Source organism: Varanus komodoensis, unplaced genomic scaffold (genome assembly GCF_004798865.1).
Source record: "Varanus komodoensis strain SLA01 unplaced genomic scaffold, ASM479886v1 scaffold15, whole genome shotgun sequence".
NCBI lineage: Eukaryota > Metazoa > Chordata > Lepidosauria > Squamata > Varanidae > Varanus > Varanus komodoensis.
The window spans coordinates 7,210,833-7,221,446 of record NW_025335440.1 but is presented as its reverse complement, the minus strand read 5'-3'; the positions used below and the strand labels follow the sequence as shown (position 1 = coordinate 7,221,446).

General features: G+C 49.4%; 1 protein-coding gene across 1 annotated transcript in view; it reads right to left on the bottom strand.

The window, feature by feature from the left end:
• LOC123020800 (obscurin-like) overlaps positions 1–10,614 on the bottom strand; it is a 192,030-nt gene that overhangs the window by 69,056 nt on the left and 112,360 nt on the right. Inside the window, exons 60-70 of the mRNA XM_044424979.1 lie at positions 9,182–10,507; positions 8,133–8,411; positions 6,547–6,625; positions 6,239–6,363; positions 4,715–4,912; positions 4,301–4,333; positions 3,613–3,711; positions 2,511–2,732; positions 1,913–1,979; positions 976–1,008; positions 641–678 (exon numbers count right to left, since the gene is read on the bottom strand). Of these exons, the coding sequence (XP_044280914.1) occupies positions 641–678; positions 976–1,008; positions 1,913–1,979; positions 2,511–2,732; positions 3,613–3,711; positions 4,301–4,333; positions 4,715–4,912; positions 6,239–6,363; positions 6,547–6,625; positions 8,133–8,411; positions 9,182–10,507 (2,499 nt within the window). The remainder of the gene's footprint in view (positions 1–640; positions 679–975; positions 1,009–1,912; positions 1,980–2,510; positions 2,733–3,612; positions 3,712–4,300; positions 4,334–4,714; positions 4,913–6,238; positions 6,364–6,546; positions 6,626–8,132; positions 8,412–9,181; positions 10,508–10,614) is intronic.

Below are 10,614 nucleotides of genomic sequence, written 5' to 3'. Positions count from 1 at the left end.
TTCACTACAGCACATTGCCCCCTAGAGGTTATGTAATGGAAAAGCAGGAAAGGAAATATTCTGCTCAGATCTCATCGCTGTGACAAAAGCAAAAGAAGACGCAGCAATTAACAGCCTTATATAGAAAAGCTCTAAATCTAAATGTGTATACGACATTTATGAATGCACTGAATGGAATAAGCCAGACCGTTTAGACCTATTCCAATATATTTCTGTTTTAAAATCATGAACTCAACACCTGCAAACTTTGATTCAAAAAATTCATAAGCATGCATCTAAGGTTTGAAACGTTTTAGGATTTCTTTTAGTCAGCATTGGAGGGTTTGCTTTTCATTATCATAAGAAACATAACTGTAAAAAATAAGAAGCTAAAATTTCAAATTTTTGATAAAATCTTTGGAGAAGACCCGAAGCCTCCCGAAGCATACCCAGCTATAATTCAAAAAGGGGAAATGCTGATGATACGAAGAAGGTTTTTCTTGTTTTACTCTTTATTGTTCCCTCTTCCATTTTCCAATGAATTAGAAAATTCATAACTTCAGCAGTAAGCTGATTAAAGTTAGAGAGAGCAGAAAGGTGTGATCTGTATTAAAAACATATTGAAGTTCAATGGTGAAGACATTCTCACATTTCTTCTTACCTTTTCTGGCTTCTGGAGGATGAACTGAAACCCCAACTCTGACAAAGAAAAAAGGGAAGAGGGAAATTAGAATGAAAATGTAAAAAGAAATAGGTTTTGGCCATCATGAGAAGAGAATAATTACATTGGCTCTTTTCATCCAGAGTTGCAGGCAACAGTGTACTCAAGTAAAACTTCAGCATTTGAACAAGACAAAGTTACACTGTCCAGAGAGCCCTAAGAGGGCTATAGGTGAAATCTATAACTTAAATAAATACATACATACATACATACATACAATTGCCACCAAGATCAGAGCCATAATGTAATAAATTAAAAGAGCATCCAAGCATTACCCGATTTCTTTCCTTTCCTTGTCTTCTTCATATCTGCAACCATAGGAGAAAAAATATTGTATTTTCACTCAGACTTCAAGGAGAGAATGCTGCGGCATTTTCCGATGCGCGATTAGCCTGCTGGAAGTAGCGCTTTGAGGACTTCCTTCTGCCCAGACGTGTATCAGCTCGTGCCTTTAGGGCCTTTTATAGGCCCAGTGAAATGGAAAGGTTTCGTCCCCCGCTTAAGAATGAGATAGGACTTTACGACGAAATATGAGAATAATTGACACAGTTCTCAGGATTTGTCTTCCTGAGTAACCGATGCCGTAAACACGGGCAGGGATGCCACAGGTGCGCATCGATAGGGGCAGGAATATCTTTGGAGGCAAAGCATTCGATCTTTTGGCATTCGGATCATGACAACCGCTTCGGTGCCTGAATATAACCCCGAGTGCCAGATTTCGAAGCAACAAAAATATGTCATGCAAATGGACCGATCCATGATTACTTCGCAAATAATAGGATGGGGCGTCTTTTGGGCCCAAGGGGTGGATTCCATTTTGGACCATCTCCTACGGTCGGCGTTTCTGCAGTGATGCGCAGAGACAAAAGAGGATGGGCCTGCAAAAGCGCAACTCTCCCCCACATGCCCTTGCTACCAATTTATAGTAGGAAGCGTGTCTACTCAGAAGTAAGCTTGAACAGGACAATGGCTCAGGATACGCACAAGAACTCCCTCTGTGTTTGTACAGGACTGATGGTAGTGTATTCCAAACTGTTATTATTCCCGAGGAAATATTCAGAAGGGTTTCAACTCATTAATTTCCCCCTCGTTATCCCATTCGTAGCAGCTGCCCCATGACAGCTTTTCTCTTGATGAAGCCACCAGAAAGAGACCCCGCAAGGGGCATCCCTGCATTTCAATTCCGTCTGCCTCCCAAGAGAAGATTCTTACCCGAGCGAAGTCATTATGGCCTCAGTCACCATCACACGCTCTTGGGTGAGAGATTCGGCCTCTTTCACTGCAAGAGAATGAACGACAAAAACTGAGAACGCATAAGCGTAATCCTGAAGAATAATTCCCGTCCTTAGTAACTTCGCTGAAGCTATGGTTAAGGTTGCGGACAGGATGTTTTTAACTTACTAGATACTTCTGCCGTGGTTCAAAGCCAGCAGCACGGAAAAGAATCATGCTCATTTTATGTAACTCAGTTCCCAGCAGCCTATAATTTGCCTTTCTCTGCCCCCTCCCATTCTTAGAATCTGATTACAGACCAGTGCTTTTAGTTATGGATTGGCTTATAATCATTAATTAAAACTTATTTCATCCATTAGTTCTCGATCTATCAGAATAACCCACATTTTAGTTTTAAAGGGGTTAAATGAGTCCAAACCAATGATATTTTGGCTCCTGAAGTTCAGCCTATGGCGGTGAGTGGGGGACCTGTGGATTAACCCGGAGCGGCCAGCGGTTTACCGCATATTTTCTCCTTTTTCCAATGACATACACTGGCGACATTAGCTCTTTGGGGGCGCGCCTTCAAGACATTTACCATCCAGAACTTCGAGGGAAGCGCTGCAGATGGATTGGCCAGCCTGGTTGGAGGCAATGCAGGTATAGTTCCCACTGTATTCCTGGTTCACATCCAGTAGGATCAGACTATGATGCATGTTGGAACTGGCGAGTTTGTACCCTGGTGTGTCTGCCTTGATCCACAGGATGTCTTCTCCACGGGACTCTTCCTTCAGCCAAGTCACTGAGGGTGGCGGACTTCCTGGAAGAGAGGATCGCTGGGTTAGCAACGCAGGCACCAGGCGGCCTCTCCTCGTTCCCCAACCTCTTGCATAGCCTTTGCTTGACACTCAGGCCTTCTTCTGCAGATGCAGCCCCATCCCGGCTCCTGTAACATATTTGTTCGCCTCCGATTCCCGAAAGAGCCGTGCTGGGTGATTGGGGCAGCTTGCCTATGTCCGGCGGTTACTGGGGAAGTGTCCACCCCTGTCCCGCTTGGGGGATCCTGGGAGCTGCTGGTTGGCCACTGTGTGAATGCCATGCCGGACTGAGGTGGACCCTGGCTCTGGCACAGCTGAGCCCTTCCTCTGTGGTCCAAGATTTTCTCCCCACAGTGGCCAACCAGCTGCCTGTGGGAAGCCCATGGATAGGACACGGGTGCAATAGCATCCTCATGTTTGCCTTTCTCCTCGAGTGATGTGCAAAGACACACAGCCTCCAACACTGGAGGAAGCCTGTGGCCATGAGGACTAGTAGCCCTGGGGTGCCTTCTCCTCCATTAATGTGCATTAAGGACATCTCCTTTAACGACCATCACTCCATCTTGGAGAAGTGGATTCTATGGCTTGACTGTGTGCTGCCTGAAGAAGCCCTTTATTTTATTTCCCTCCAATCCACTTCATGGGATGACCCCGTTCGATTCTAGTATCCATTATTACGAAGTCAACCTCTCTCGCTTTGGTACCAAACACTAGACTGTAATCTCCTGAGGGCAAGAACCCGTCTTGACACACTCTGAGAAGCAAACAGAACCAGCACCAGGACCAGGAAAAGGACTAAATCAGTGGCCTTTAGCATCCACCAAGTAGATAAATTCAGTAACAGATAAAGGGAAAAACAACGATCCCGTTAAGCCCCTTTACCTTCAACTTTCACAGAAAGGGTAATGCTGACTCCCTTCCTCACTTTTTTATTGGTAAATCTTTCCAGGAATCTTGGTGGCACCAGTTGCTCATGGAAATCTGAAAATAAAATTATTTAGGGAAAGACATTCAGCTGTGATTTGGCACTGATGAACAGGCAAAAAGATGGCCATAAGCATATTTTCTTGGACGAGGCTTAAGGGGGTTCGCTGGGGTTTCTCTACATGGTGGTTCTTCTTTACTGAGGGTTCTTCCTCCATTTTGTTTGCAGGAGGAAAGTCATGTCCTTCACATGGCGTGGGCGTTAATGGGCTTTTCTTCTCATCCTGCCTACAGGTTGTGTTACTCAACCAAGAGGTGGTGCTGCAGTTAAGCAGAACTGGGAGATTACACAGAACTTCCGTCCTGGTTTGTTCCAAGCTTGAACCTGAATACCTGACTTTTCTTGCAATAAAAATCATGCAAAAAAGGCCATAAACCACAGGGGAGGCCCCTGGAAGATGGCGGTGGCTTGACAAGGCCCCACAAGCCTCCATGAGTCAGGGATCGCAACCAACACCTCATGCAGAGAAGCCCTAGGCCTGCTCTCAAGCGTGTGGCTCAGACAGGACTGCCCCGGAGAACGTGGGAGCTGGCCTGCAGAAAAAGCAACCATTCCCAGTATTATTTCCTTGGCTTCTTTTCTCACCTTTTGCAGGTGGAACGTCTTCCTCGCCAGCCGCTGTAGAACAAGAGAAAGAGAACAGCACCACCGTGAATGGTCAGTCGCCAAGGGCAAACGACAGCAAAGCACAATTCGGTTCCACTCGTATCGCACGCCACCCGTGCCATGTGGGATCACCACAGGGTGCTTTTGTTGAAAGTCAAAATCAGGTAACACATATAATATTTAGTGCAGCTCTAATTAAGATCTGGTAAAGGTCATGGGAGCCAGAGAAGTCATTCTGCTGGTCGGCTATCCCTGAAGTAGGTTGTTTTTAAAGAGAGGGCCACAGATCTGCAGGTGGATTTTTACTGGTTTCAAGACAATGGGAAGATCATTTTGGCATTTGACATCCTGCCCTTGACCAGCAAACCACCTTTGCAATATCACCTCACTAACCTTTGACAAGCAACCTGGCCGATGAATATGCAGAACCAGCAGAGTTGCTAATAAATACAGAATATTGACCAGCATCCTCTTTTGTGACGTTAAGAATTTCAAGAGCATGAAACTCTCTCCTGTCTGTTTTTAAGAGTCGATCCGACGCGTGCAAGGGCTGACCATCTTTAAACCAGTAGAGACGAGGCTCCGGGTAACCTGCACAGAGAGATTTCAGATAGGAATTGCAGAGAGAAATACATTTTTAAAAATATTGATGTGACCGTGAGAAAAGATGGATGCAGCTCTGTCCCTTTTAACTCCATCGATATGCTGCATCCAAGCCATTGCTGCTGTCAACGCACGGTACCATAGGCTGGGTCACATGGTTCTGTCACAGATCAGAGCTTTAGCTGGGCTCAGATTAGGCTGGGTGTCTCAGGGAAGCTAAACAGGCAGAGGTCAGTGCCATGGAAAGTTTGAACACACACACACACACACCCTGTCTGCCTGAAAATCAGACCCTAGCATGATTTTTCAGGATGCTCATAATATAAACCCTACCCCAAAAATAAGCCCTAGTTAAGACTGTCAGCCAGATGGACGCATTTAGTACAACCATTGCAAAACATTTCAGGGTTTGGAGAGTTATGACGATGTTCCAGAAGAAGATGGCATGACTGTATTTGAATACATGTAGATTGTTGTACATGAATAAATGAATACATGTAGATTGTTGTACATAAAAAATAAGACATCACCTGAAAATAAGCCCCAGTGTGTCTTTTGGAGCAAAATTTAATATGAAATCTGGTCTTATTTTCGGGGGAAAAGGTGTGTGTGTGTAGAGAGAGAGTTTTTATAACAGCGATGGACGGTTCTGATTAGTTCGGGGGCTGGGGCCCCAACAGGCTTGTCTGAACACTGCTCTAGCGAGGAGCAGATCAACCCCGCATCTTAGGTAGGAGGTTGCCTGGCTTTGGGCAGGTGGGCTCTGCCTCTGTGCAGACCGAAGTGTCCTCTCTCGAATGGTCCTGGCTCACTTTCGTTCTGAAGATGTGGGTCGTGGCTAGCGAGTGCCTCCTTGGCCTGGACTGACGGTGGCAGTAATCTCTGAACACAGCTGACCCCTGAGATGCCTTTAGAGAACGGGACCCTAGGGAGGTGGACATCTCATGATGACTTTCTTGGACCGATCCTTCTTGCTAAGGTGTTAATTCCGGAGTCTGCTCTGAGGACAGGAGGCCGGGATCCTCTGAGGAGGAGAGTCTGGGACCGGGGTCCATGACTCGAACTCGGCCAGGGCTTCCCACCAACGCATGAGCACCACGACCCACTGAAGAGCAAATATGCCGTTCCATGTTCACCACTGAATTAATACTCCTCGAACGGAAGAGTAGCTACGACACATCGGGAAGAGGATGTGTGAGCAAAGATCCAGCCACGTCCCACACGCCAAAAAGAAAATGCGTAGTTATACAGGGCATGCAGAATTAAAGGCATCTCACCAAAAGGTGATCTACAAAACACTGGACTTTACGATACCTTTAACCTTCAGGTGGAATTTGGCCAAGGGCGCTCCAGGGGCCACGTGGATGTCATGAAGTTCATCCAGGATCTGCGGCAGCTGCTCTTCCTCGTTCATGGACTCTACCCCTTCTTGCTCTCGGCTGATGCAGGAAAGAAAGAAAAGTTATTTTTGGCTTGATGAAGATCCAGCATGCTGAAGCACTAATTGAGTAGAGAAGATGAAAGGGCTTTGCCACATCTTCTGAATGGTGGCCATCCAGCGGAGGAGCCCAGCACCTGAGTGAGTCACCTGTAGCGATGCCACCAAAAGAGTGAGCATTTACCTGGAAAGGTACCCTTTGGCACTGTAGTAGGATGAAGTCTCGGTAGCATCGGCCGCGGTGTCATAATCCGTACTGGTCACTGCAGAAGAGGAAAGAGAAGGCTCCGGATGTGGTGAGTCACTTTATACCAAGTGCAGGTGATTTTGGGGGCGGGAGGAGAGACAGGAGGTGTGGGAGAGTACGATAAACAAGACCCTTCTCCCTCGAAAGTATCATGGGAGAACAAGGACATGGCTTGCCTGCCTCCACTAATTGATTCAGTACAGAGGAAGGCTAGGAGGCCACGTCAAAGCATCACTGGGGATCAGGGGCGCAGCGCTTTTCTGGAGACTCCTCCACTTCCCATGAGTCCCTTCCTAGCTCTGACTGTTCTGGTGCCGCTCATCCCTTGGATCACTTAGCTGCCAGTCCCGGGTCATTCGTCTCACTCGGTTATTTTAGATCATTCACCTGATCTAAAATAAATGATAGGTCAAAGGATCCACGTTGCGATTTCATCAGCGAAACGTTGCTTCCGTTCAGTTATGGCCCAGATTCTGCAGCGCGCTGTGCCAAAGCACCCCTGTGTGCACCCACGGCTTTATGGTCTGGTGGCAGCGCCAAGTCCGCACGCCAGGCCTCCACTCCGGCCGGGGAGACAAAAGGAACCGCGCCTTCGCGCCGCTCATGAACTGTAGAATTGGCTCCGCGCGACATAGCAGTGGATGACCTTAAAGGGGGATGAGGCAGTCCATGGAGAGGGGTGTCCATGGCTGCCAGTCAAGAGGGTGCGAGGCCACTACCAGGACCAGAGGCAGGACGTCCCCGAATGCCGGGTGTTCGAAAAACTCGCAGGACGGAGCTTTCACGTTCCTGTCCTGTCGAGGGCTTCCCGTGGCGTGCGCTTGGCCACGGTGCTCACAGAACGCGGATGAGATCGGGGTGTGGGTGTGATCCACCAACCTCCTGTGATCTAAGTACGGCAAGGCAGAGGAGGAGCAAATGAAGCTTCCAAGGAACCCCCAAAGCCCTAAAGACTTTTGTGCTTATGCCAAACCCTGCGTGTGGCTTGTGTGTTTGGGGGGCAGGGTGGGGGCAGGTGGTCTCACAGCCTCTCCTCTACATTCCTGGTTGCTTCGCGTGATTCAGAAGCTCTTCACTGAAAGGCGATCAAACGTAGGAACTCCCATATATACATAGGCATAAGATCTCGTGTGAGACCATGGCTTCCACTTCTTGTTTTTGTAATTTGTATTTAGGCTGGGAAAATGGGACCTCCACTCCCTGTGGCAGAAATCTTGCAGATGCGATTTCCACACGTGATGACGCACCTGGTGTTAATCCCCCACTTGGTGATGTCTCTCCTTGGGCAGGAATTTTGCAATGAGTGGAGTGTCCGGAACTCACAACAAACCTCGATGGATCTGCCCATAAGGAGCATCTGTCCAGAACCACCGAGTGTTGGTGTTCTGTCCTTCTGAACCACTGAGGCCTGACTGCACTTCCCCCTCCGTTGGCCCCAATTCCTCTGCGCATGCAGAATATGCCACCCTGGTTGCCATGCGTTCCGCCCTCCCACTCCCCTCCCCGCATCGCCGGGGTCTTACGATCCACCCGCAGCTCAGCCTTGGTCGAGGAGACCCCCATGCTGTTCTCTGCCAGGCAGCGGTACACGCCCATGTCAAGAGGGACCACCGCTGTGATGATGAGCTGGTGGCACCCTTCCTGATCTTCGTTGATCATGTAGTGGTCATCTTCTTCAAGGACCCGCCCGTCCTTGAACCACCGGACCGTGGGGGTCGGCTTGCCGATCACGACACAGTCAAAACTAACAGGATACCCGTCCTGCACCTCCTGGTTTTGAAGCTCGGTTATGAAGACAGGAGCTGGAATGGTTTGGATGAAGATGGTCATAATCGCCACAACGACTGCCCATGTGAACGCACATTTACAACCCCTGATTATACTAGTTCCACAGATGGGGATCTAATCTCTCGACTCATGGAGGAAGCACCATCTGACCTACAGGGCACAGGATCAGCACCTGTTGGGAGTGAGACAGGTGGCTCATACCCAAGGGCTACTGGCTGGTCTCCAGAAGAGGAGCTGGAGGAAGAGGAAGAGGTACAGGAGGGGGCCATGGAGTGCGGGCCAATTCCAGACACTGAGATGGGAGAAGCACAGCAGCTTAACTCAAGGCCAGGTGCCCCAGGTGGGCAGGCAGCCTTTGGGAATACCCAAAATGTACAGTTGGCGGGAGGGGACTTGGAGCAGGGGAGTTTCTTGGGCAAGGCGAGCACAATGCTTGACCTCAGGACACATCATGGCAGAGGGGGAGGCGTAATGAGGGGACTGGCATGCAGAGAGGCCGCTTGCTCATTTCCATAAGTCTCCTCCTGAAGGGATGGGCCCCAGGCACGCTCAGAAAGAGAGTCCTGGAGGTGAGTACTAGGTTGGGTTCAGAGAACCGCTCTGTGCATGCTCAGAGATCCTGGGTGTTTGCGCATCTGCAAAATGCTCTAGTCAGTGGAGAACATTTTGCAAGCAGGGCCTATGCCTCTGAATGCGCAAAGGGACCAAACACAGAGCGTGGCCTCACCTTACCCCGAGGTCCCAACGGCACTGCTTTGTCAAAAGCCTTCTGTTCCTTTCTTACCAGTATCGGATGTTAGTAAGGGCGGCGGTGGTCTTTTCACCAGGGTCTGCAGTTGCCCTGGAGAAGGTGGCGCGGCTTTCCCGATGCGCAGCTCGATCTTCCTAGGGCCTTGGTCCAGGATGTCTATGTCTACAGGAATGCCCATGGCGGCAAACATCTCCCTAAACCGACTGGCCGCTGTGGTGGCTTCCAACATCACCTCAAACTTGATGTAGAGGTACTTCTCGTCTTCTCGGTAGGTCTGGTGGTCCACAACCTCGATCTCTCCCTCATCTGCGCTGACAAAGAGTTCCTCATCAACATCTGAGATCTCTGTGGAGATCTTGGACCTGAAGAGCTTGTGAAGCCTTCTCCCCGCTTTACGGAAGGCGTCGTCCAGTTCACTGCCAGAACTCTCCGTCTCGCTCTCAGGCAGCTTCTTGGCAGGCCTGTGTCTACGCACAGGGACCTGAGGCTGCGGACACACCGTCAGCTTCGCACTGTGGGAGACCTGGCCAAATTTATTGGACACCTCACAGGTGTACGTGCCTATGTCATCCGCTTCCAGACCAGTGATGATCAAGGAGCAAGTCCCATCGCTGTAATTGTCTATGTGATGGTGGCGTCCATCTGAAATTTCCCGACCGTCTTTCAGCCAGCGGACCTTCATGTCCGTTTTGCTTTGGGCCACGCACTCAAGGTGGAGGGTGCCGCCTGGCTCACCAGAGAAGTCCTTGAAGGTCTCAGTAAAGACTGGGCATTCTTGCTGCTTGATCTCCTTCCTCACTTTGTACCCTTTGAAGGCCGCCTGGATTTTGACTGCGGCCTGTGCCATGGAGGGATCCTTGAGGTCTCCTTCAAGGGGTTCTGGTTGGGCTGGCCGGGCAGCGGAAGCTGGCTCCGGGCTGGCCTTCTTCCACTGCTTCTCGGTTTTCTCCACAGAGGTGCTCTGAACTTTGCTGGCCTTCTTGAGGTATTTGATCAAGGATGGAGTACCAGCCCTCGACTCATCATCCGAGCTGGTGAAAGAAATATCTGCTTCTCCTGTTCTAGCAGACTCATCACAGGTAGAGTATTCCTCAGAGTAGTATTGGATCACCTCGGCTTCTTCCTTCTTCTGTTTCCGAAGTTTGTCGTCCTCTTCCGGCAATTCACTGATAGAATCCAGGGTTGGCTCACGGCTCATCCTGCGCTTCTTGGCAAGAGCTTCCCACAGGAGATGGAGGTCACCTTCCTGGGCAGCTTCGGGTGGCAGGCTAGGCTGCACCTGCTCCTCCTCTCTCTCGCCCAGCTCCTTAGCCTTTGGTATTTCCTCTGCTGCTTCTTTTAACATGGACACTGGAGAAACTAAGAGAATGAAACAGGAAAGCTCTGTTATCTTGCCAAGGGATGCTCAGAGGCAGGGAGTCCTATGCCTTTGGTAACTACAAAGGGACCAACAGCAACAAGAACAA